The sequence below is a fragment of the Serinus canaria genome, chromosome 1A (assembly GCF_022539315.1).
Source record: "Serinus canaria isolate serCan28SL12 chromosome 1A, serCan2020, whole genome shotgun sequence".
Classification (NCBI taxonomy): Eukaryota; Metazoa; Chordata; class Aves; order Passeriformes; family Fringillidae; genus Serinus; species Serinus canaria.
Window position 1 is genome coordinate 52,246,956 of NC_066314.1, and position 25,733 is coordinate 52,272,688.

At 39.6% G+C, this 25,733-nt stretch overlaps 1 protein-coding gene across 5 annotated transcripts in view; it reads right to left on the minus strand.

The window, feature by feature from the left end:
- Positions 1–5,014: 5,014 nt before the first annotated feature.
- RIC8B (RIC8 guanine nucleotide exchange factor B) overlaps positions 5,015–25,733 on the minus strand; it is a 34,598-nt gene continuing 13,879 nt past the window's right edge. For all 5 annotated transcript variants that reach the window (XM_030237971.2, XM_030237972.2, XM_050987281.1 and 2 more), the window contains 7 exons: positions 23,965–24,059; positions 19,317–19,470; positions 18,912–19,007; positions 16,388–16,532; positions 16,091–16,235; positions 14,165–14,284; positions 5,015–8,044 (listed from right to left, as the gene is read on the minus strand). In XM_030237971.2, the coding sequence (XP_030093831.1) occupies positions 7,933–8,044; positions 14,165–14,284; positions 16,091–16,235; positions 16,388–16,532; positions 18,912–19,007; positions 19,317–19,470; positions 23,965–24,059 (867 nt within the window). In that variant the 3' untranslated portion in view covers positions 5,015–7,932. The remainder of the gene's footprint in view (positions 8,045–14,164; positions 14,285–16,090; positions 16,236–16,387; positions 16,533–18,911; positions 19,008–19,316; positions 19,471–23,964; positions 24,060–25,733) is intronic.

Below are 25,733 nucleotides of genomic sequence, written 5' to 3' on the forward strand. Positions count from 1 at the left end.
TCACAGGCAAGGTTTGCTTCCCAAAGTCAGTCCCAGTTGTGGGTGGGGGAATCTCTCAACTCTTCTGTCCTTGGGCACAGCAACCTTTCAGTTTTTCTTGAAAAATCTGAAAAACTGTGGATACAGCACATCAGCCATACCAAACTTCTCTCTCTGGAGAAAACCAAAGCCAAACTGGTCATCCCAGAAACACAGCATCACTGGGAGGCATTGATCTCCAATGGTGCAAGAGTTTTACCATGTGAAATCTAGCAAGAATAGTAAAAATTATGGCCTTTGAAAACTCTTTCAAACAATTACAGAAAGAAACAAGAACTTTCTATGTCATTTTAATGTCCTGCTGCTTTAGTAAAAATTTGACATGACTGGCTCCATTTAACTTCAGGATTTTTTTCAATTTCCTGATTTTGCCTTGTCTTCAGTTACTTATTTTTCCTTCCTCCCATTTTTAAGAATTTGCAGAGGTTAAATACACAGATGCATACACAAATGCAAAAACTGAGGAACTAAGAAAACAGATAACTCCTATTTCCCATTTGACTACTTTTTCCAGATGTTCTTGAATGGGAAAAACATGCCAGGAAAAAAAGGCCTTGAATTAAATTTTAAAAAGTGGTGAGAGTAAAGAATGACAGAAGTGGGAAAGTGAAAGAGAAGAGTACACAGTTCCTCAAAGCAGGATATCCCACCCCAGACTGCATCTCCTACCCACTGCAGAATCAGAGGCTATCTGCAGGCTCACCAGCCCTCCTGGTCTTCTCGCCTGCTGCCAAGGGTTTATTTTCCAGGAAGCCTTTTGCAAGGCCCAGAACAGGCAGTGGTTATGCCTGGACCCTGGTTCTCAGCAGGTGAATATAGCAGCTCTGGTGGCACTGGTGCAGCCAGGCCACGCTCTCAGGACACCTCTGATAAACACAAGCCACACTTACAGAGGCGTTTTGCCTTAGGCGAGGAAAAACTGTCCTCATCTTCTATAACTGTCCAAGAAATGACAATGAACAAATGGCTTCCTGCCACTTGTTACTCTATTAGGAGTTTGCCTCCATGCAAACCAGCTGCCTCATGACCTGGGGAATGAAAAGCGCCTGATTCTTGCATGTTTGCACCCAATATTGCCATTTCCTCACTGCATCAATTCCAGCTGCCCATCCCTGCACCCCTTCCAGCCCTGCTGTTGCTCTCTCTTTGCCTCAGGAGCGGCCCCAAGCTGCGACTCACTGGCCGAGCGCAAGTCATGGCACAGCCCAGCCCAGCTCCCCCAGGGAAGGACATCCACCATCACCCCACTGCCCTTGTGTTCCAATCTTACTGATTTGATATGAATAATTCCAGCTCCCCTTTTCCCTCCCTGGCACAAAGCTGCCTGCTCCCCCAAAGGCGGTGGTGTGTAAAAGTTGCTGCATCACCATTAAACTGTACGAGCTCCGCCCGCCGGCCGCAGTGCACTTCAGATAATTCTTTGATGCAATATATTTTCCAGGATAGGCTTTTGTTTTCTTTCTTGGCTGCTCACCCTCTTTCTGTGGTCAGTTTTTCTCATTTCTCTTGTAAGCTGTCTAGAGGCAGAGAAAAGGCTTTCAGTTTTAAGCAGTTTCCTTTTCAGTTCCCTTTTAATGAATTCCAACCTCCATTTTTTTTTTTTTTTTTAAAGCATGGGGACATCATTTATCTTGGACTTTAAGTTGCAGGGGCCTTCAAGGGGCTTCTTTTTTTCTTTCCCAGCTGCATTTGTTGACACACAGTCAATCTGTTTTTTGCCTTCGTTCCCCCTCTTCCCCCCAGCAGGCCATAAAGTATCGACAGCTGTGCCCTTTATTAGCATAGCCATTTTAAGCACAACAAGGGGGAAGAGACTAAATATATTACAGCCATTACCTCTGTCAAAAAGTGACAATTTTAAAACATTTTAGCTTTTCACTGGGAAAGCTGGCAGCACAAAAGAAAGTGCTATAATTTTATTGTAAATGCTTTTTAAATATGGGTCACTTGGCCATAATCAATAGAAAGGATGGAAAAGTTCAAAGCTTGAGAACAGTCCAGGCATATAGCAGAATTTTTCTTTAAAAGGCTTGTATTTAAAATATGCTAATTAGGGCAAAAATACTACAGTGAGAAGCATGCAAAATAAGATCTTGTTCCTGGTGGTTTTGTTTTCTTTACAGCACTGTTCATGCTTCTCCCATCTACTTATAAGTGTGTTTTACAACTTGGATGGGAATTATTCCTCCCCAACAGGGTATTATGAACATTTGGGGACTGAGAAAACAGGAGGGAATCCATACAGTCACTAGTCTCTTCTCAAAAAAGTAAAAAAAACACTAATAAACTACTGTTTTTTTCTAATGCCTTTGGAAGTGTCACAGCACTTTGATTTACCAGGCAAGCTCCCTTCTTGAGCATAAAATAATCATGAAGCCACAGAATCCTGGTAGTTGAGGTTCGGGTTTGAATTCTTGTTGGCCGAAACTTGTATTTTAAGTTTCTAGAATGAAGAATTGGGCTTCTTGATTGGACAAGGACTAACACCCACAGTCAGCATCTGTTGCAAGCTCTAAAATGTAAAAGAGAGCTACAGGATGTCCTGAAGCCTGACAATCTTGCCTGCTTCTCTTTCAATTTGTAATGGGTTTTTCAGGCAAAGAGGAAGAGGCAAACTCAGCAGGGTTTATTTTGAATGGTTTCACCTTCCTCTTCATTTGTTAAAAAACCAGGAGGGAACTTAGAAGTCTTTTCTGTTATCTTTCCCTCTCAAAAAGTTACAATTTTCGCTAGAGGTTTCACTTTGGTTTTCAAATTTCAGAACATATGTAAAACTTAGCTTATACCAAGGCAAGTTTTTAAACAGGCTCCCAAAAGTAAAGCTGCTTTAAAGAACCCGTTCAAGCAGGAAGCCAGTGAAATCCTGCACACAGCATTATACAGTACCTGCCAAGAGATGTGATACAGCCTTTGTCTTGTGGTGGCCCCTGGAGGTCCGTATCCCGCTGCACTGAGCAATCTCCAAATTTGCAGGAGAGAGCAAGCGAGCACACTGCTGTGGGAAGAGTGTGGCCCAGGGCAAAGGGGAAACTGGAAGGAATTCTCACCACCCATCTTTTGGCAACCAATTTAGCAGTTAAATGTAACCAGCTGGTCTCCCCAGGCTCCCTCTGTGGTCGAGGGAGGGAAAGCAAAGCTCCTGCAGAGGGTCATTCAGTGCACCCAAATGAGCCTTACTCTGAATTGTCCTCCCTCTCATCTGTGACTGGAAAAGGAGTTAGAAGAGACTACCGGGCAATTTAGCCAGCTAAGATGGGTGGTCTGAATAATTCCTTCCCCACCAACCTCTAAAAGCCTGCCTAGGTACCCCACAGAGATTGGCATGCTGTTGGAGGGATCCATTCCCAGGCACATCAGCAGCTCACGATCTGTGCTCTTGCCTGCTCTGGAGAAAGCCGGGATGCTCGAGGATCTTACCTGGTCCTGTTGGACCTGTCATTCCCAGACACGACAGAGCTGAACCTGCCCTTGTGCTGCCAGCGCGGTGCTGCTGTAGGACTGCTTGTGGCAATGGTCAGATTTGGGGTTTGGGGTTTTTTCTCTACCTGACAGACTGCATCCGCTGTCCTCGAGTCTGGCCAGAGACCACTGTGTGGCAGCAGCTGCAGGCCAGCCTGGCCCTCAGAGCTGTCTCATGGCGGAATTGAAAGTGGCTCCAATGCTGCACAGAGAAGACAGGGCTGCTCCTACCTCCTCCCCAAGAAATTGGTTTGGTCCATCCATCCCTGCGGGACCCCGTCCTCCTCACTTGCACAGAACCAGGAAGAGGGGCTTGCTGGCAGGGAGGACCGAAAGGTACAGCAGCACGGGCACCTCCCAGTGAGGGATTGACTGCAACACCCGCAGCGCCACTGCGGCCTGAACCGAGGGCGATAACCTAGGGTGGCACTGTCTTCCACAGCAACAGGGAAAAGCAGGGGAGTAACAGGACTCACCTGCATTGCTGTGGTGAGAGGAGGAGCCCTGACAAACACTCAGCTTTACTACAGTCGCCACCTTTTGCCTCACCTCACACCCACCTGGGCCTCCCGGCAGCCTCATGCCTGCCCTGCTTCCCTCCGGCAGCAGGGGAAGACGGGATGGGCTCCCAGACCCGGCTCACCCCAGCCTCCCTCCCAGGCACTTCCTCCAGTGCTGAGGGAGCTGCTTTCCAGGCACAGATGGAGGATACATGGAAAAGCCAAAAGGACACTGATTTGCCCCAAAATTCCCAGTCTAAATATTGCATCACCAGAATGACATGTATTTTGGAGATAAACAACTTCAGGATGAACGAGAGCTTTTGCGTGGAGAACAAATGGTCCCTGACACTTTCCATAAGGGCCAGATCCATGCAAGTAACTAAGATGTTAATGCAAGAAGAATTTTCATTTGTAGGATTAAATAGCACTTTTTTTTTTTTCTGTGTAAAAGTGAGCCACATCTTTGCACTACTACTGAATCAGTGCTTTTCCTTGCTTGATGAGAAAAGAATCTGACCTTGGCAGCTGTTTAACTTGCTGCTCAAAGACCAGCAAAGTCTGGCTCTCAACTGTTTGAACAGTGGAAGAGACTTTTTACAGCCAGCCTTATTAAAGCACAGGATTTTATTAGCTGTTTTGTGGCGATAAGTTGAAGTACAATGTTGTGGAATGCTCCTTCAGTAGATTTGGGATCTTGTGTACTTTGGGGTTTACTTTCCTCTTTCTGACTAGGGTGCTTAGCAACCCACTAATGCTACAGCTTCATTGTAATGTTCTCTTCCTTAAAGACACCTTTGTCAACTGATTTTTCACCCAGGTAGGGGAAATTTACCATTTGAAGAACGGTTAGAAAAATATGCTATTGCCTGGGGTTGTTCTCATTGGTTTTGTTTTGTTTTTGGTTGTTGGTTTCTTTTAACCTTTGCAGATTTTCAGGTACTTGGAAACACTCAAAATATAGGCTGAAAAACCACACACAATACAGCACTGTGGGACACTCAAAACAAAGCTAATCTGGTTTTCCTCTTTGGCAAATTTATTTAAAGTTCTGGTAATTATATCACAGAATTTTTAACGACCCTTTTTCCTGAAAACCACTTTTGGGGCACATGAAATTTCAATTAGCATTTGGGAATACCTGCCAGGAAGTTTTCACAAACATCTAAACAAATATGTATTATTTTACAAAAGGACAAAGTATTCTGACAAATTTCAGCAATTTCCCATAATCTTTTGTTTCATAACTCTAATGGGAAACAAAGAGAAGCAAAGCTTCCAAATAATTGATGAGCTTTAACGAGAACTGTGTTGCTTTGGACTATTGATGCCAAAGTAAAGACTGAAAAACAAGATTTTGGGTTTGGGACTGACTGTGGAAGACTTTTTGCAAGTGAAAGGTACATGTCCTCAAAACCCACTGGGTAACACCATTATGGTCACCACTAGAAAACCTACTGACATTTTACTCAGAAGGGAGTAAAATGAGACATTTCACTTAGAGATACTTCCCAACACTGCCCAGGTTGCCAGTTTAAGCAAGACTCAGTTGCCCAAGCCTCCAGTTTTGGAGGTTCAACTTTGAAAATAAATTAAGGAGCAATATTTCACAGTATATAAAAAATTCCAGGTAGTTCCTTTTTTTAACCTCAATTTTTTCCAGACTCCCATCCACGAGAAATCCTACCACATGCTCCATTACTCTGAAAACACCAGTAAGCACAAAAGGAAGCAGAGGCATTGCTGATTTGAAGGACCTTGATCCCACCATATTCCCAGATCTCCAGCCAGTGCAGCTTAGGTTGGACCTATATTACATTGCAAAGATAAGCCAAAGCCAAAGCAGCAGCCTTTTTACAAACTATCCCCTTGGAACAAGAGCTGCTCTTGCACTAGTGCAAGTTGTTCATTTATCTACATTTACTTGCACTAAAAGAAACCCAGCTATGACAGCCACTTGAGCTGGAGGATTCAGGCCTATGCTTGGTCTTTACTTTTTTCTTTTTAATTTAAACAGCATCCATGTCTGTAGAACCTTCTACAAGCACTTGTTTTCCAAGACAAACTAAACAGAACTATATCTTGCAAATGTTGCCCTGTGCCAAATGACAGCAGCACAAGAGCCTCATGCTTTGTAACAAGGTCCCTGGAGGCGTTATTGTTTTATTAATCTCTTTAGCCAGCTAATTGTAGGAGCATATTCTACAGCTTGTAAAGCAGCAATTGAGATTTTGCTCTTTTTCATGCTCTGTACTTAGTGCTCAACAGCAAGAAGCCCATGACTGAAATAATTCCCTCCCCAGCCCCAGCTGATACAAGACAGTTCCTTATTAACAGGGCCAGGGGAGTTTTGCTCCTCAGAGAGGGAGCACAAATTCTTTGCACCTGTAGGGCACACAATACTTATCTGTGCTGGGCTCAGAGTAGTCAGTGCATGATGCTAAACCCAGAATTAATTTTTGAGACCCAGCTTAGATGCAGCCAAGCACATTTCTTGCTCTTGGACAGTTGGTCCCTTCCACTTTTGGAGTCATAAAGAAGAGGTATGACATAACATATTACATATGTACCAAGAAAAACATTTCTGTGGCTGGGCAGTGTCCTTTGGAAACACAAACTGAACCACTGAGAGGACAGCAGTGCATTATTTTTTCTTTTCAGTTCTTTTGGAAGACTAAGATCATCTGTAGAAGCTCCTCACATAAGTAACCACAGCACAATTTCATACCAAATCCCCATTTACAGGGTCTCTGAACACCAACTTCCTCAGTTCAGAGAACCAGTGCCAGGTCATAGGAAACAAAATGGAGAACCAACACCAACCTCTGAAACATTCCCAGTGAACGGCATGTTGAAGCTGCACAAAACACTGAATTCAAACTAGGGCATGGATTATTCTTTATGTAATTAATGCTGGTAGAAACACAGAAAGAAACCAAGCAGGCAAAGAGGCAACAACAGCAGTGCAGCACGCCTAAAACTTTAATCTTTGTTTTTAAAGAGTACAGAATTGAAAGTGACGCTTTCTTCTCCTTTCCACCCTCCCCATTCTCTATTCCATTGCTTCCTAAGTTCTCTCTAAGAGGAAATATTTCTTTGTTGATTAGTTTGACTTCCCTTCAAATGAGGCATAGCAGTTAATCTCCAAAAGTAGGCCCCAATTCAGTGAAACACTGGCATATGCACTCCAGTCCCCTCCCATTCATGGCATCACTTAAGTGAATTCTTGAACACCATTTTCAATAGGGATGTTTTTACTCAACCAAAGAGGGGAGGAGGAGGTATATTCGTGTGGTCTTAACCAGGGAGGGAGGGAAGACATAAAAAATCCATCATCTTGTTTCCCAATTTAAAGGCAGTTTCAGAAGCAGTCTGTCACTGACACATTGTTAAAATCTTATGCAGCAGCTTAACTGGAGAAGTTTGTAGCAGTAAGAAACCCCAGGGCACTTCAAAAACAGTACCTTTGAAATCACTGCTCAATGCCAGCTAAAGCAGCCTCACAAGGTCAATCAGACTTCTAAGTCTAAACACCCTCTGCTCCTAATGCCATTAAGTAAACACACTTCATTAATACAATTACATAAAGAGGAAGACTGGCAAGACAATACAAAAGGTTATCAAGAATGGGAAAACCTACAGAGTTTAGAAAACAGGATTCTGGAAAATGAAAGTGGACTTTATTTTACACTGCTTTCACTTTTTATCCTTTTGAAACTAATTTAATTTTAAATTAATAAAGATAATAAACTAATTAATTGATATGTTCTCTAAACAGACATAATAAAAATTCAGACATTACACCACAGGACCCATCATTTAAATATGCCAATAATAGAACAGTAAAGTGATGTTGGCTAATGTGAGGATAAAAGATGTGGCTCTAAGGAGAAGTGTGGATTAGAGGAGAATTGAGAATAAAGCAGGCGATGCCTTAGTCTGAATCTGAGCTCTCTTGCTTGCTGATATGGTACTGGCTGACTGCTTCCTCCAAAGGAGCCATTGTCCCATCCGGCCGCACTCCCATTGGCTTTATGAGCTCATCTCTGTGAGGGATTGAAAGAAAGAATCCATATTAGCATGCACACACAAATCAATTCACATGTGTATAATGCAGGCACATACAGTATGTGCTTTGGTACATAATGAGCCTCTAAAAGGAAGTTATTCCTGCTAAAGCCTTCTGTTTTGAAGAAAAAGGCACAAAAACCTTCCCAAATAGGTGGGAGGGGAAGAGCAGGACAGATAAAGACTTCATTCATGTAGGCCAAACCTACTTAGCCAATTAAAGACACCATGAAAAGTCAGTGCCTAATAGGCTTAAGACAAGGAGCAGGTTCAGTGCTTTGGATACACAAACTAGCTTTTCTTCTGAGAGTTCTCTAACAGCCAGTTCTTCCTAAAATTTCACCTGCCATTCTGGCTAATATATGCCCAAGCAATTAAAACAATGACTTTATACATATTAATCTTGTTGAAGGAAATAAATCATTTAAGAGAACAGACTTTGCCTACACCGCGACTAGGAGTGTGTTAAGGACTTGCTGATTCATTTAAAAATAGCTGACTGATTCTAATACTATTGCTTTTGTTTGTGGCAGTTTAATTACAGGATTTACAGCCATTTTAATCTCTTCAAAGCTCCAAAGGCCGCTCAGTGGTTAATCCAATTATACCTACTCCAAAAGCTACAGCCTCATCTAAGAGATGATTAATTGATTAAGCCAATCAAAAAGTATTAGCAAAGATTTATTTAATCCTTACTTTTTATCACCTCATTTATATGTAGATTATGGCAAAAGCTGTAAGGGCAAAGATAACATTTTGATTTTATGCAGAAAAAAAGGGAAAATACCTCTAAATATTCAGGAGTCACCTTAAATAAAAGAGCAGAGGTTTGATGTTAATGTACCCCTTGGTTGAATGGCAGCCCAGTAAAACTGTCAATTTAACACACATCTACCACCCTCCCAAGCCACAGACAATAAAACTGCATCACTTGGTGGGGAAGAAAAGCCATCTCACCAGCTCTCTGCCTGGTCTGTACTACTACCTTGGTTGAAAAAAGGGACAACAGTTCCTTGAACACAGCTGGCAATCAATCCAACCTTGATGCACCCACAGGAACAGCAAGAAAGGCAACATCTGAGACACATGGCATGCATACGCCAGACACTGTACAGTCAAGATGCAGTTAAATCACATCTCAAAAAGAGACCAGCAAGATAAATACAGCTGTTTGTGCAGATGTGACAATCAGATAAAGGATAAAGAATTTGTTCATGAAAAAGGAAAGAGAAACACATGAAAACAAGGTCCCATGGTCCCTTTATGTGGGGACCTCCCTCTCTTCCCAACAATTCTTAGGACTCTAAATATTGTCAAGAAGTCCTATCTCATCATTTGTCAATTACAAAGGCAAAGCTCTTTCTCTGATGCTTCTCTTTTCCAGCCTCACTTTCACATCCTGCTGAAGCTTTAGGCTTTAACCATGGGAGCCAGGCTGAGCTCACATTGCAAGGAGTAACAAGGCTGCTTATCAAGTACCTTTCTGTTCCTACCTGAGCTTCCTGCTTTGCAAGTCCCTGAGCAGGATGGGAGAGGGCTGGTAGGGGTTTGTTGTTCTCTGCATTAGGAGGCTGAATTCCACTCATCCTTCCTCAGTACTTCCATAAGTGCTACACAGTAAAATTGAAATGTGTGAAGACAGAAATATGCCAAGCCACCAAAGGAAGAAGGAGGGGAAACAAGGATCAGCCTATTTTGTTTCTAACCACAATCTAGACCTCATTTGTGCTTTGACACCCTCGGCTACCTGAGGATGTGCTCACTGTCCACAGAGAGAGAGAAAGGTGGGAAAGGAAGTGCCAGGAACTGACAGGCAGAGCCTCAGAAAACAGGTCACTGTCCAGAAACTGGATGTTTATAGCATATCCATAGGGCAGAACACTGCTGGCCTCAGCCCAGTAGATGGCAGTGGGAATTCTTCCATATCTATGAAGTTCCATACAAGCACACAGTGTGTGTATTTATACATGTTTGAACATCCTTAGGTGACCTTCCACATACTCAAATGCAACTTGTAACACTCATTTTTCTAATGCAAATAAAGCATTCTAGTCAAGTGTACTTAGGAACACACCATAATTAAACAGTTGGTAAAATGCATTCTCTTCTTCCACTTGCAGATCTCCCAAGAGTCCCTTCAAATATATCTATACAAGTTCAGCCTTCCTGCTTGCCATTTAGCTTGATAACGACTCAAAAATTGCCTTGTTTTGAAGGGTGACTCTCTCCTGCTCGCTGTCTGTGCTGCAGGGCAGCACTGCCACACAGATTTAATGATAGTGTCTGTAATCAAACAGCCATCATGTAAACACCAGCCTGCCCCTTTGATAAAACAGCATCTTGGGGACCTATTCACCTCCTTATAATTGAGTGCCACATAATAGTTCTGATCCTTTCAGGGAACACTATTTTGTTCTATGATTAAAAAGAGGAAGAAAAAAACAAACTCGATGTAGCATGGCCTTCTTCATTGATCCTATGATTAATTTTGTGTTTTTAATGAGTACAGTACCTTATTTAGACAGGTTCTCTTACTCGTTTTGTTGACTTCTGTTCAATGTACAACAAAACCCAAGCTGTGGTAATTGGAGACATTTTATCAGCAAAAGGATTCTTGCTATTAATACAAGGTTGGCTTGGAAAAAGCATCCTGACATTCTAAATTAGTCAATTAATATACAATTCTACCTATCATTTATAATAGAAAAAATGTTAGCATTTTTTCCAGACATTTTAATTAACATGGAGTATTCCAATAATCTATTATATGGACAGAATATCACACAACACTGACTTCAGGTGGCTAACAAGATATTCTGCAAAAAAAAAAAAAAAAAAAAAAAAAGGAAGGCTGAGTTAAATCCTTGAGGATCTGGGGACTTCTTCAAAGGTCAAAGATGTGCATCATGTGCAGAGGACACTGATTTAAAGTCATCAAATAGTTCTCAAAGATATAAGACACTACTGCAGACAAAACCCACAAGTTACATCAGGGCCAAGTTCAGGCATCCAGGATCACCCAAGAAATGCAGTAATCAAGATTTCTCATGTTCATTTATACTTATAATTTGTATATATTTGAGGATTTTAAAAAAGTAATCTCACTCAGTCAAATTTCATCAAAATACTCATTTCTATAAAAGCCTTTGCAGAATCCGACTCTATGTTAAAATACTGGCATGGGGAAATGGGTTCACAACAATATTCAGCTTTCCTACAGGTATTTTGAGAAATCAAAACTGGGTGATTAATTTTAATTTAGCCTTGTTGATGGTCGATTACCTCATGAACAGGCCCAAACACCAAAAACCTAAAAGAGTAGAAAAGCTTGGGAAATATGACCTGAAATGACCAAAAGAGTCAATCAGTTTTACATGATCTCAGAAAGTTTCGATTTTTCAGTGCCAATGATGAAAATAAAAATAAACCTGAAAAGTAAAAATCCACTGGCATATTACAGAACTAGGAAAAAGATGTCTCTTTGTACTTATAGCTTCAATAAAGCTTTAGAAAGGGTACAGTGCAAACATTCAGCAGCCATTAATGAAGGCTATAATTTCCCAATGAAGTAGTACTGCCCAGAAAATTTGTTTTCTGAGTTCTCATACTCAGCCAGTCAAATTCAAATCTGAAGTGCCCTAGTGACAAACTGGCCTAATTATTATCATCAGTCAGGGAAGGAAGTTGACAAGTTTGTCAGTCCTTCAACTTTTTTTTTTCCATACTTTATTTCAATAAAAGTGGGGCAGCTCTTTAAAGCTCAGCTTCCACTGCTGGGACAATACCAGTGAACCAGTAAACCTGTTTTGCTGTACATCACACAAGTTTACTCTAAGCTCCTGTTCAGGTTACAACAAATTATATAAACTTGCTCAAGAGGAGAAGAAGTTATTTGTTCCTGTTCCAACTTCCTCCCCTCTGCAAAGCACTGCGTCAAACTGAACTTGTTCATGGCTCATTTCCCCTCCTATGATGATGAGAGAAAAGCAGAAGCAGGAAACCTGCTATGAGCTCCCTGCCTTAAACCCCAGAATCAACCAAAAACTCCAACCAAGCAACCTCTGCTTTGCGTCTGCAGGGTACAAACCAAGGGTAAGAAGTGCATTCCATGTACATTTAAGTCTGCAAACTCCCAGCACTCCTCAATATGGAGGCAGCACAAGTGTGTTATTCCAAAACCATGGAGGGACTCCCACTACTATCAGCATGGTACTAACTCTTTGTGGTATGCAAGACTGGCAACTTCCCATGTTGTTTAACATCTGCAGGGCCCACAATTGCAATCAATTATATTCATGAAAAACATCCCACAACTTCCCCATTCCAAGTCTTACTTTCTTTTTCCTTCCTGCCAGCATTTCCTCCTCCCCTATTTTTAGTAAAACAAAAAGTGTGGGAAGAACAGTGAAATGATTTTATTGATGTTATCACAGCACCTAAAGGGGTCACATCAACAACACTGTCCCACAGTAACCACAATACAAAACAAGAAAACAAAAACCCTACCACAGAATGCCAGCCCTGAAGAAGTGTAAGTGCTGTAAAAGAAATTACAGGTGGATGTAAGGGGCACAGAAGGCTCAAGGAGACAGCAATGCTGCTGGGCCAAGAGGATAAGTGGTGACACAGGGACAATAGCACAGCAGCTGCTCAGGCATTGTCAGCCTGTGGCAGGCACTGCAGCAGGTGCCTCCAACCCTCCAAACTGAAAGGGCTCTTGTGCCACAGTAACCACTGGGAGTTTTTGTGTAACTGCTGCAGTGACAGCAACTGCCTTCAGTCTCAGCTTGTCTGCAGCCTCAATCTTACTTTCAAAGAATGTTTTAGACCATTTAGTTATTTTATTGTGGTACCCTTGATGCTCAGCATCTTAATTCTCTAGCTTAACATAGCAACGATTCAATTAAAATTACACGTGCAGTGCATTTTCTTCTCTTTCCTAAGAAGACTATGACATGGTACAGTTGTGTTCCCTACAAATAATGAGAAAAAATATCCAATTACTTCGTTGACAGTCTCAGATCAGTTGCTCTAAGTTCCTTCCCTGCTTTCAGTCCTGCCTGTAATTCAGTTTTTGACAGCTAATGTAAAATCCAGATTCTCCTGTATCTTTTGCTATACTCCTAATCCTTAAAAGAGATGTAAAAACTTGTTTTGCTGAATTTCTCTCAATAGATCTTGTTACCTGACCATCTACAGACTCTCACAAAACAAGCACATTTCTAGCTGATGAGTTTTTTCTACATTTGGAGAATGGACGCCCTTAAATATTCACCTCCTACAGCTCAGTTCATGGCAAATTAGTATCACATAAGTGTTTCTCAAGAATGTAACTTTACTTATGAATCAAAAAAAATACATCCAATATGGCTTGAAGTATGGGGAAAAAAGCCCCAGTAATTCTAGGCATGTTGAGCCAAAGAGAAAAAAAACTAGAGATAACAGCACAGGTCTATGTTCTTTTTTACATAGAAAATTATGAACTGAAGATCAACTCTCTGTATCAATACTGTAACACCATTGTGTCACACTAAGTACCCATTTCTTTCATGGCATTACCTTTGTCACATAAAACAAATTACGAAGGCTGATTTGTAATCCAGTCCACACTTAACCTAATCAATCCACAGTAAGTCTTAACTGTAATTCCCCTTTTAATTCCTCCATTATACAATTTATTGTTTCTGACAACAACTATTTTCACACTGTATTTGCTCTTCATACAAGCAGCAGGCATGAGTAGTTACAATGAGATGCTGCTCATTAATTTGGGGAAAATAACCATGCTTGTCTTGGGCCTAGATTGTTTCCCATACTTTAAAATAAGAAATTCTCTTCATTACAATCAGCCTATCTATTTAGGAGGCAGGTCCCCTGACCACCAGATCTTTCCAATTCTGTCCAATCCTCTCCAAAAGAGGTTTCCTCTGAAGTCCTACAACATATCACTCTTTCCTTTGAAGTGCTAAACATTTTTTCTGCATTTAAAGTGGTCCTAATTCTACAAAGAAGTCGACTCTAGCACTATTTTGAAGCACTAGACCTTAGTAAAGAGTCAGGATACAAGCTGCCTCTCCAAAGCAGCTATAATACAATACCTGGAAAGTTTATCAAACATGTTGACAAGCTTCATAGCTTCATATTCTTTTTGTTCTTCTGTCATTTCATCCATTGGATTGGGCATTGGTTCTTCTAAGTGACCAGTTATAAGGTTAATGCTGGAGGTGAAAAAACAACACAGTTTACATTTCTGCAGAAATAGGTACATTTTCTATCTTCTTAATAGCAGGAAACAGGGAGAAGTCATAGAAACCATCAAGACTAAAACTGTCTGAACTGCACACAGAAGCTTTTGTTACAAATAGACAAAGTTCATATTTATAGCGTATTTTCTCATAAATCGTGACTGAATCTTTGTGTGGATTCACTGCAATGATGTCTTGTCAGTGCTCAAAAAGGCACAGGCTGGTAGTTCTTGTTGTTGGAACTCAGAGAAGAACAGTTTAAAACCAGGAGAATGATGATGGTAACAATGACAATGTCATTAATATTAATGACATAAATAGGGAACTGGATGACAGATACATGTCTGAAACTAATTCTGTACAGGCTTAATTTTAAAAATATAGACAGGTTCCAGTTAATTTTCCATTAAATTAGTTAAGTGTTGCCCTTCCATGATGATGTTTTTTTGCTCAAACCAGATTAAGTTATTTTACTTTGAGCATTTACAGAGCCAGCTTTATTTTCACTGTTAATACAAATGAACAGTGATACAGAAATGGTAAAGAAAGCAGAGAAGTAGTTTTAAAGAAAACTTTCAGGGCACATTATCCTTTCAAACATTTTAATCACAGATATTTAAGAGCAATAGAGAAAATCAGATGCATAAATCAATTGACAGTTATCTTGAATTTTTCATGTATGTGCTAGCTTTTAACTAAATGGATGTTATAGCTTTACTTATATGCATATAAGTCAGGCTTTTGAAAGAAGAGCAGAGAGGAAACAGCAAGAAAAAAAATCCAGAAGTGCAGAAATAAAAAGAAACCTCCTGGTTTAGAGCTAATTTCTTTGCACAGAAGCAACGTAACTCCTAAATATCAACCATTTAATCCTGTCCTTTATTCATGTACCTTAATAGGGATTTTTCAATAAACCACAAGCACCCACTATACACCTAATCATGTCTGTGTAATTCAAGGAAAACAGAGTAAAACAGAAGAATAATGCTAACACTTCAGATGTCCACGAGCAACAATTTCAGAACATATTTAAAATGGCACTGAATCCTAGACTAAAACGACAAACTAAAACCTACAGCACCCAATCAATTACAACTAATAAAAATAAACTAAGCTTCTACATGGTCACTGAATTCTTCAAACAAATATATTGGATTCCTGTTGCATGACTTCTATACAAGTTATTTTGCTCCTCCCATATTTACCTATGTGACCTACTTGGTTTTTCAGGAAAATTTTAGTACCAGGCAATCTAAAACTCAGTCAAAACCAAAACTAAACCTTACTGTTTTTCTCCTTTTTAACAAAGTTCTGGCTAAAATCTTTAGCCATATCTGACACCATTACTTTCTCCATTACAGAGATATACCCCACAAACTATAGTTAGCAGCTTGGCAAACTTCATGTGAGTTCCTCAAAAGTCTGATACAAAACCCATCCTTGCTAAGTTTGCTACTAAATTTTTTTCCTATCAGTTCCTTAAAAATCTCTTTTCACACTTGAATTTTAAGTAGTTATTAAAATGTTAAATGATTCTTGTAGTAACTTTTTTTCTCCCCTGCAACCATATCTGACTACATGATGGTCACTATTAGAGGCTATTTCATGGTCTAATTATTTTCTCAATAATTAGACCATGAAATCAGCAGAAGACAGGAGTTAATATAAGCACATATCATTCCAAAACTGGCCTCTCTGAAAAAGGCAAAAACCCCCCAAAATCACATCAAAAGAATCCAAAATGCAACAGGATATGAGAAATTGAAAACAATACCATACTTTGGCTTTGCAGATTTGTATTCTTCTGTGTCTGTATCCTCATCATCTGAGTACCAATGATCTCCTCTTCCTCCTGCTAGCAGGCCCCTGGCAGCCAGCAATCCTGCTGCGTTACCATAGCCTGTGTATTTCAACAAGCTATCAACTGCAAAGAGGATACAGAAAATTATTCAGCTATACTCAGCTACGAAACAAACCCCACCAGAATACTACACAAATTAGGAGTTACAGCAAGAGGCAAATATACCAATTACAGCAAGACCTTATACAAAAGGGAGAAGTAAAAGTAATTTTTACCTCTCTCTTTACATAGAACAAAAAGAAATTCAGCTGCAATTTGCTTTACTCCAAGGTCAACGTGTGTCATAAGGCGCACAAGTTTGTTCCTCACTGTTGTGCCAACTTCAGGACGGTTTGAGACATCTCTTAATGGGGGCAGTACCTGGCAGCACACAAGAAAGAGAAGAACAGCATTAAATGCATGGAAATATCTTGCAAAACCAATATTTGCAAAAACAATTGTAGTCAACAGAACAAAAAAATACTCTGTCCTTCAAAAACAAAAAAGCAATAAAATCAGACAACTATGCCCACATGCATTAATGGTGACTCTTGCTTCTTATTATATTTAAGTTTTCTCGTCTGTCATTTTGGGCAGAAAAATACTGTCTCAAATGTAGATTTAAAAATGCAATTATTAGGAGTATATGAGCACAAATGGGTGTCCCAGGAGAGTTGGTCAAGAGGCAACCATAACCTCATGTTCTCTGTTTCTTCTTCTATGTTTTCCTTATGTATCTTGTAAAAGTATTAGAAATACCAGTCTAAGGAAGCTTACACTCTTAAAATGCTCTGTAGTTTATACAGAACAATGATGTGCTTAATGAAAAAGCAGGAAAATAAGTACATTGCAAGTTCTACTACTGTATTTCAAAAATAGGCTCTACATAGAGAGGAAACATACTTCAACCACAAAACACTTTTGAAAGCTCAAGCTAATTTTCAGAAATATTTTGGAGAAATCACTATTTAACATTTCCTCAAATACACTATCTTCTCATTAGAGGTCATTAATATTGTTAACTTCAACCCTCAAAAAGTTTGCATCATTCATGCACTACCTGCCTTTCTTATGCCTCCTTGTGTGAATGCCTTCAGACTTAAAATCTATGTACATTTTTTCACACTCAAAGGATATATTACATGATCTGCAAACAAATCTGGGCCATAATATGAAATATTTAATGATCTGAAGACTCTAATAAGAATTATGGATCTTCAATATTTTATTAAGGAATAAAACAAGTGTGTCACTATAATAAGAAATTGCAAGTCCTTTGTTTTCTAGGTGTCTAATGTAAAGTGTCATGTCCTGTGCAAAATTACAGCACAATTACTGAAATTGGACTCACTAGGAACTGATCCTTACATTAATGCTACAGTACTGACTGCTTTGGATTAAATAGACCCTCTCTTTTTCAAACCAAGTATTCAAACAATTAGCAAAACCATTTTACTTTGTCCCTGCTTACTTCCCCCAATGGGGATAGTACCATGACTGCCATTTCCCAGTGTGTTGTAAGAATGAATTAACGTTTTAAAGTACTCTAATACTAATACAGCGATGAGTGCCATAGGACAGTCCATGAGGAAATCAATCATCCTGTCTTCAGATCACAATTTGAATAGCACACATTAAATAAAGCCCAAGGCCAGAACTTAACAATGTGGGTAATTCAAAATATCAAACATCCAGTCATGCTGTTAGCAACATCCATCCATTCTCTACACTATTTGAGGCAGTGGTCCTGTGGCAGGAGTCAGCATGCAATTATATCCTGACATTGAAATGCCCAGATGTTGTAAAAACACGCAGACAATTTCATTTTCTAGCTTCTGTACACTTGGCTCTGAAACTTTTTTTTTTTGGAAGCTAACAGATCAGCAAAGTATCCTAAAAACTAACTGCTGTGAACAAAAACAAATAACAAGTTTCTTAAATTCCTCAAGAACACTTTTCTGGTATCAACGAAAGAGGCAGGAAACATATGCCCTTCTTAATTTTAAATTCTATTTATGAATTCAGGCACAGCTTTGATCTGGGAGCAGCATCTAGGGTGCAACTCTAGGATGCAGCTTAGGAGAAGGACAGCAGAAACCAGAGAAGCAATTTCTTTCTTGTGCTCATCTTTTAACTTCTTTCCACTCGACCTCAGGAAAAACAACAAAACAAATAGAAAACACCACACTCAACCACCAAGCTACACAGATCCTTCAGGTCTTTAACCATGGCACAGAAATCTTCCCTCTTAAAAGCCACAGTCCATACTGTAATAAAGAGCTCTTATAAGAGACAAAGTGATGAAAGTGATGGCCTCTGTCCAGGGACACTTTTAGTTTGACAGGATGGCTGATATACACTGGTACACAAGTCTTAATCCAAACAACTTCCTGCTGAAGTAAAACTAAACCTCAAGCAGAACCCATCAAAACACCTGTATTCTCACTTGCCACCACACAGCTCTGCAAAGTCTAATTAACTGCATTGAAATGTTTCTTATTTGCTGAGTGTAAGGGAATAGACCTTACTGAGTTTTTTACCCATCTCATCTGATCCATGGTGACTCACATTGACACAGCTTTACAATACCCCTGATGTTATTATTTAACAGCTCTACAAAATGTATCATGGAACTCAGGCCATAATATCTAGTGATTTACATGACTGAAAAATTATTTCTATAGCATTGTCCTGCACTGATGTACAAACCTCAAAGTTCATCACCAGCTTCATACGCAAATTTCAATGGATTCTACTTACCTGAGCTTTGATAAACTTCCTGATATTCCTGTGAGTTCGGCAGCATTCAGTTAATAAACTAAGAACTGGAGTCAGACCTTCTCTGTAGCTGCTTCCCTAAAATAAGGCCAAATAAAAATAAAACATTTTAAGAGCAAACTTTCATTTTCAAATTCTATGAAGGCTTCAATAAAGTTGTATATGAGAGCCAAAATATGAACTTTACACAAAGAGCCAAATGTTCACCCTCAGACACACAGCAAATAGCTTCAGATATTCACAGGAATTTGGGAGTGTTTCACAGTTTAGAAGGACATCCATATTTGTGCTAAGTACTGGCTGAAAGGTTTATACAAAATTTGATATATGTGCACTTTTTCCTTAGTGAAAGAGGCCCCTTTTGATAAAAATCCCTGCAGTCCATACCTTGTCTATTCTCTTCTCCATGAAATCCAGTAAAATCTGAATTGCTCCCATATTCATACCATTGTATTTTATATCTGTTTCCTCTTGGGATGATGGATTAATAAGAACATCCAAGCAAGAAACAGGAACATTGCTTAAGAGGTTGACTGCATTGCTGAAACAGATTTTAAAAATTCATTATTCATTTGGAAGAAAGAATTAAAAACAGAGTACAACTCACCATAAACTGCTTGTACAACTGCAATCAAAAAGAGGCCCTACAACTCAAACAATGCTTTATTTTCTCCTCTCTGGGTTTAAAAGAAGGTGGCCTCCATTATCGCCTGAGTTCTGGCTCTTGGAACAAACAAAGAAAAAGAAAGACAAAAAGTTCCAAAAGCAGCAGCGCAGGATTACTTCCAGCCCCCACAGTGTCTCATCCCCTGGATAAGGCACAGCTTCCAGCAGCAAGCTACAGCAGCTGATCTTGCAGGACAGCAGGGGGAACTCTCACATTGATTTTCAGTAGTCAGAGTTTTTTTCCTCCTTGAAACTTAAAACATTTTACCATACATCCACATTACCAACATTAGTGTGGCAAAATACAATATGGACATTTCCCCCTGGTGTAACAGGGGGGCAAAGTGGCCTTTTCTTAGGTCCCCTGAAATATTTTTGTTTTTATTTAGCTTGCAGAAGGCTTTTAATACATTAAAAAAAGACTCAGGTTTATTTATCAAGCACTACCCTTCAGTAAGTGGTCGTGTTCTCATTCTAGGACACAAAGAGGACCGTTCCCAAAGAGCCATTAAATTATTTCAATTAGACCACAGGGTCCCTCCCTCCTCTTCAACAAAGTAAGGTGGGACTTACTTTGCAAGGATCTCTTGCAGGGTACACACGCCTTGAGTTTGCTATCTACCCTGTTCTCATTGTACAGACTTGGGCTTGTACTGTTCCTAAACACTGGGAGAAATTACGCAGATGCTTCAAAAATTAGAATTCCATCATTATTTACTTGCTGATGTCCAACTAAACTTAAAAATTGATGTATTTAGAAATAGCATGAAACTATTCAGGTTTACCCATGCAGACCTCAAAGCTATCAATGAACCAATGAGCACTCATGTTTCAAGGACTGGTGAAGTGCTCCAAGAATGGAGAAACCTTTTCAAACAAATTCATTTAGGACTTTTAATAATATCTACTTAGAAGCTGCCCTGTTTTCTAAGTTATTAATACAATTCTAACAAAGAATTATCAAAAGAGAAAGCAAACCATGGCCATCTGACCGTAACAGGATTTCTAGCAAATGTGCTGGTTCTGGTTTGATCAGACTGGGTGGCTGTTCCCCACTGTGCCATCTCCTTTTTGCTCTTTTAGCAATTGAAATTCAGACCACTATTACTTTTGGGAATGCCTGTTCTCTTTGTTTGGTTTCTAAATCCTGCTCAAGATATGTCTTTTATATCACGGAAGTTATTCCTCTCCAATAATTCAGAAATAGTCAGAAACAAAACAGAAGAAATTCAACAAATATTTGATGGCTTCAGGCCTTTCATCAAAAGTTCTCTTTTTACCAGTTTTTTATTAAACAACCAAGTTCCCTAACACCTACAAAATTAATTTTCTGGATCACTGTGCCTGAGCTATTCTTTTCAATAAATGAAGCCCAGCTTTCTGATCTTTGTCACTCCACTGACAGTTTTATTTGTGGCAGAGGAGTGTATGAAATTCTCCAGCTACAAGGAAGTCAGTGACTATGCACAGATATGCACAATAGTGTTTGCATTCCTACTCCAGGGGGTAGAAATACTGCTTATATTACTCTCCCCTTTTTGGCTTCCTACAGATCATTAATCACTGGGACATGACATCCACCCACTCATGCTCCCAGCACCCTCCTGATATGCAAATTCAGAAGCAAAGGCCTATTTAGAGCCAGTGAATGCCTTGATTAAAACCTTGTTAGTGGGGAAAAATGGCACTCACTCTAACATGTGGTACTTTTAAGTTGTTCATATTCAAACATTAAGCAATGCCACAACAGAACCACAACAACAATGCTGGGTACTAAAGTAGTTAAGATATTTTATGGCTAACTTCTGCTTTTTTATTAGAAATAGTCACACTGACAATCAGTGCATCGTGGCTCAGGGCATGTGTCCAACACTCACTGTTCACCTAAAATAAATCCTCAACTTACACATTCAGAGCACAGGCATTCAAACTATGCGCTATAACAGGCTGCCCAAACCTTTCACTGAAGCATCTTAGGTTCTGCAGATTTACAAACTTCAGGAAGTGCAAGTAATCAGCAATCCTGAGAAATATATTTATATCTCCCTGATGCCTCACACAGTTTATTCTGCATTCACAACTGTTTGTATTTAATTTTATTTTTAACACAGTTTCCATAACTGCCTTAGTGATAGGCTCCAGGAAGAAAGCAGAGCTGGAAGTTGTGCTCTGCTGTCTGACTCACACCTCATCTCTAGCAGTAAAGATTGCATGGTCAGAGTCCAGCATGCTGAATGGCCCAAATGATGACACAGGCCTCTCTTTTAGCTACACAGTGCTAACAGCAGTTTACTCATTTCTTAGTGCAGCTCCTATCAGGAATTGAGTTTTGCTTGTTCAAATAGATCAGCGGACTGAAGTCGGGCCCTTGGATGCAGGCCCCAATCCATTTGAGGATTTGCAGGGGCATTACTTCTGAGTATAGTTTTTCTATTCCAGAGCTGCCTTGTGATGAACAGTCTTGGTGGAAAAGTGTATTCAAATATTCAGCTTTTACTGCATCCTTGCAGCATTCAAAGACAAAACTCAGGTTCAGCAAAGTGGCTGAACTATTCGAATCGCAGCAGTCAAATCCTGCATGGTGCTCTTGCAGCACATAAATCAAGATCAAATCCACAAGCAAAGATGCTATACTTGCAGTCTTTATTCGTCAGCTAACTTAACCAGCTACAGTTTGGTAACTGAGGGACAAAGTTGTTTTCTCAGCATAGCAGAAAGACTAATGCAGTGCTACACTGAGTCTCTGCTGGAGAAGGGGGAACAGCTGGCTTGATACAAGGCAATGATGTGTGTCCTCATTTCTTTCCTGCTTCCCCCTCTCAGAATTATGGAGAACCTTTGCTTTGACTTTGTGTCTCCATAAGGCCCATGTGGGCAGCACGGCGACAAAAAATCTCCCTTGACAGTGAAAAAAGCAAAGACAGAAATCACACCAACACTACATCAACTTCACAGCTGCCTACTTCTTTATGTAAAGCCCTCTTCTGGATCTCAGCTGCAAGTGTGTGCAAAAGCTAAAACCAAAAGGATCTGCATAACTTGCATGTTTTGCAATAGCACAAGACAATTAAATTTTACAGGGCAATATATTTAACAGGGTGATCAGACTAGTCAGATTTCTGGACAAGGGAACAGATCTTGGGAAGAGCATCAGCTGTATAATAGTTCTTGTAGCTCTCTCATAACTGTTGATTTTATCCAAAATTTTTAAATTCTCCCAGCAGTAGAGATTTTATTCCTGCCAGTCCCTCCCTTAAAGGAGGCTGAGAGCACAAAGCACCCACCATAAGCAGCAGGAAAAAGAAAACACTAACCGCCCTTTAGGACACAGCACTAACTTCAGTCATGGCAAGTACTGCAGCAGTATCCTAAATTATTCTAAACTAGTCCGCACCAACTGAGAAGGGCTCTGATGTAGGAGTTTAGTAGTCACCTCCTAAGAGTGTTGATCTCTAAGAGCTTTCCAAGATTTTAATCAAGGTCATTTAACACTTTCAAGACTGCTGGGTATAAAAAGCTGTATCCTTCTTCCTAGAGACTGGCTCAGCAGACCTTTTAAAAATCCTACAGTCAGATATACAGACATCTCTGAAGAAGAAAATGGCAACATTTTAGCGGTGAGGGAAGCTACTGTACTGTCAGGCCCAGTGAACAGCTGACGTACTCGGTAAAAATAAGGGTGTCATAGAGAAAGAACAGTAACACTAAACAAAGACCCACTACCTCACCACAATTAATCTAAATTTTGATTGATTTATTGGCTGCCAATACGTAACAGTTGGGTGCAGGACTGAGGAAAAAGAAAACCAAACCACACACCTAAAACTGTGTGATTCACTCATCTTTGAAAAAAAAAAATATTACCAAGGGAAATTATTGGTACTTCCAATAAAGCAGCCTAGAACTATTGGGATAAAATATCAACTTGTTACTTCCACCCCAATTCATCAGAATTGGAAAGCTTACATACAGAAATCTCAAAATGTAGTGTTTTCATTAGTTTCTGGGCAAAACAACAGAAGTTGCATTCCACTTCAGTTTGAACTACACTTACAACTTCCACCTGTATTTTCATCCTCAGATGCACACACGTGAACATAAAACCAAAATTTAAAAGAGGTGAGCTTCATTATCAGTGACAGAAAATAACAATCTTACCAGCCACCTTCTCTGGAAAACTGGATATGCTCAAACAATGTCTGAAAACAGCTTTCGTCAAAAAAAAGATCAACAATATTAAATCAAAATAAATTAAGTTTTCATTGTTTCTCAGATTTCTGCTTTAGATTTTAGGCAAAGAAATTTCTATTTAGAAAAACTAACCAAACAAAAACCTTTTAACATATATTGGTTCTGCAATTCTACCAACCTGTGCAACTCTTCAGTTTTTTCTTCAGTAGGGCCCGTGGTTAATAAGCAGTGTCGAAGGATGGCAGCCATGTAACGAAATTGATGAGATTCATTCTATATAAATATAAATTATGAAGATATTTTTTCATTTTGAAGATTGCAAGTAAGGCTTTCAGGTCACTAGAATAATAAAAGTTAAAGATGGAAAATACCTATTAGATCATAATATCCATCCCTATCAAAAAAAGGACTGTACCTTAGTTTCACTGAATGCTTAATGCTACATAATTCTTTTAAGGTGACTTTGAAAAAGTCAGGCCTTGTAAAACTCACTGGGGAGGTTTTTCCAGTTAAATCAGCCTTCATTAGTAGAAAACCCAGTTACAAGTGTTTGCTCAATTCCATACCACTTTTCCTAACACACCACTCTCTTACTTCCTGTATTTACACCAGGTCACCTCTTCATCCATTTAGATTATGCAAGTTCTTCACTTAATTTGTCTTCTCCTCATCCAGGCCTTTTGCTGCCAAGTTTCACTTCCTCCACCTAGTCTATTTTTTCTAATTCCTTTGATACCTTTCCTCCATTCCATTAATAACTTCTCAGAAACCTTACTTGCCCTACCTTTTCCTCTCTCCAAGCAATCCCCCCCTCCCAGTCTCCCACCAGACAGCAGCCACACAATAGTACACCAGTAACTGCAACCATTTAATTCTGTTTCACTGTCCTCACCCTTTTCAACAGCTCTTCTTGGCATCTGTCCTACGTTCTAGAGTGTCTGACCTGGCACAAAGCACCCAATGCATCTTTTGAAGGATCAGCATCAAAATCTGCCAGCTGTACCATCTGCAGCTCTTGTCTGGCTTTGCTACTTTGAAACCATCTCCAGTCATTAAATACTGGTGTTTCAAATGGTTGTCTCCACATTAGGATAGATCTTGCTTAGCTTTCACCCACATTCCCGACCTCTCTGCTCTCCTTTTATTTCCCATGTGTTCCGCTGTTTGGAATTTCTTCAAATTCTGTGTCTTCAGCCCACTTCATTCACATGCCTTTCACTCTTCTACCAGACCATTAAAATTACCACTGGAATATTCACTAAGCAGAATGTCACGTAACATATCTGGCTAACAGCTGAAAGACGCTAAAAAGATAATTTAAAAGTTCTCTGCTTTTAGGAATTTCTAGTAAAGAGTTATTATCTAAGCTTTATCTCAAAATGCACATAAGCTTCTCCTGCATTGGGATGTCTTAAACTCTCAAAAAAAACCAAAAAAAAAGTGGGGGGGGCTACATGCATGCTCGGGATATTAAGGAGGAAAAGACAGTGAACTGGGCTTTATATCTCTCCAGATTCTATTTTTTAAGAGTAAATCAACTTCCAGATATCAGGAGTTTATCTCTCAAGAGGTGAACAAGTAATACAGTTTCTTTTTCAAACTTTCCATATAACTGTGTTACATGCTTTTTTCCCTCCAGAACAATGACTCATCTATACAAGGAACTTTGACAAAGTTAAAGATATTTTTAATAAGGGTCTAAGTCAGGAATATAATCAGAAGAAAGAAACCTCACTTTCTTTATATTTCCTTGAAACTCAAATATTGGCTTCTCTGACCCCTCCACAAGGTTATCTTAAATTTCAGGATTTCTTATTTAGTATATTCTTGAGACATTAAAGCAAAGAATACAAACTTCCAACTTTGTTCAAGTCTTAAAGTTATAATCAATATCTGATTTGCTGTTTAGTCCAATGCACTAAAAAGAGTAATTATTTGCAAGTTTTA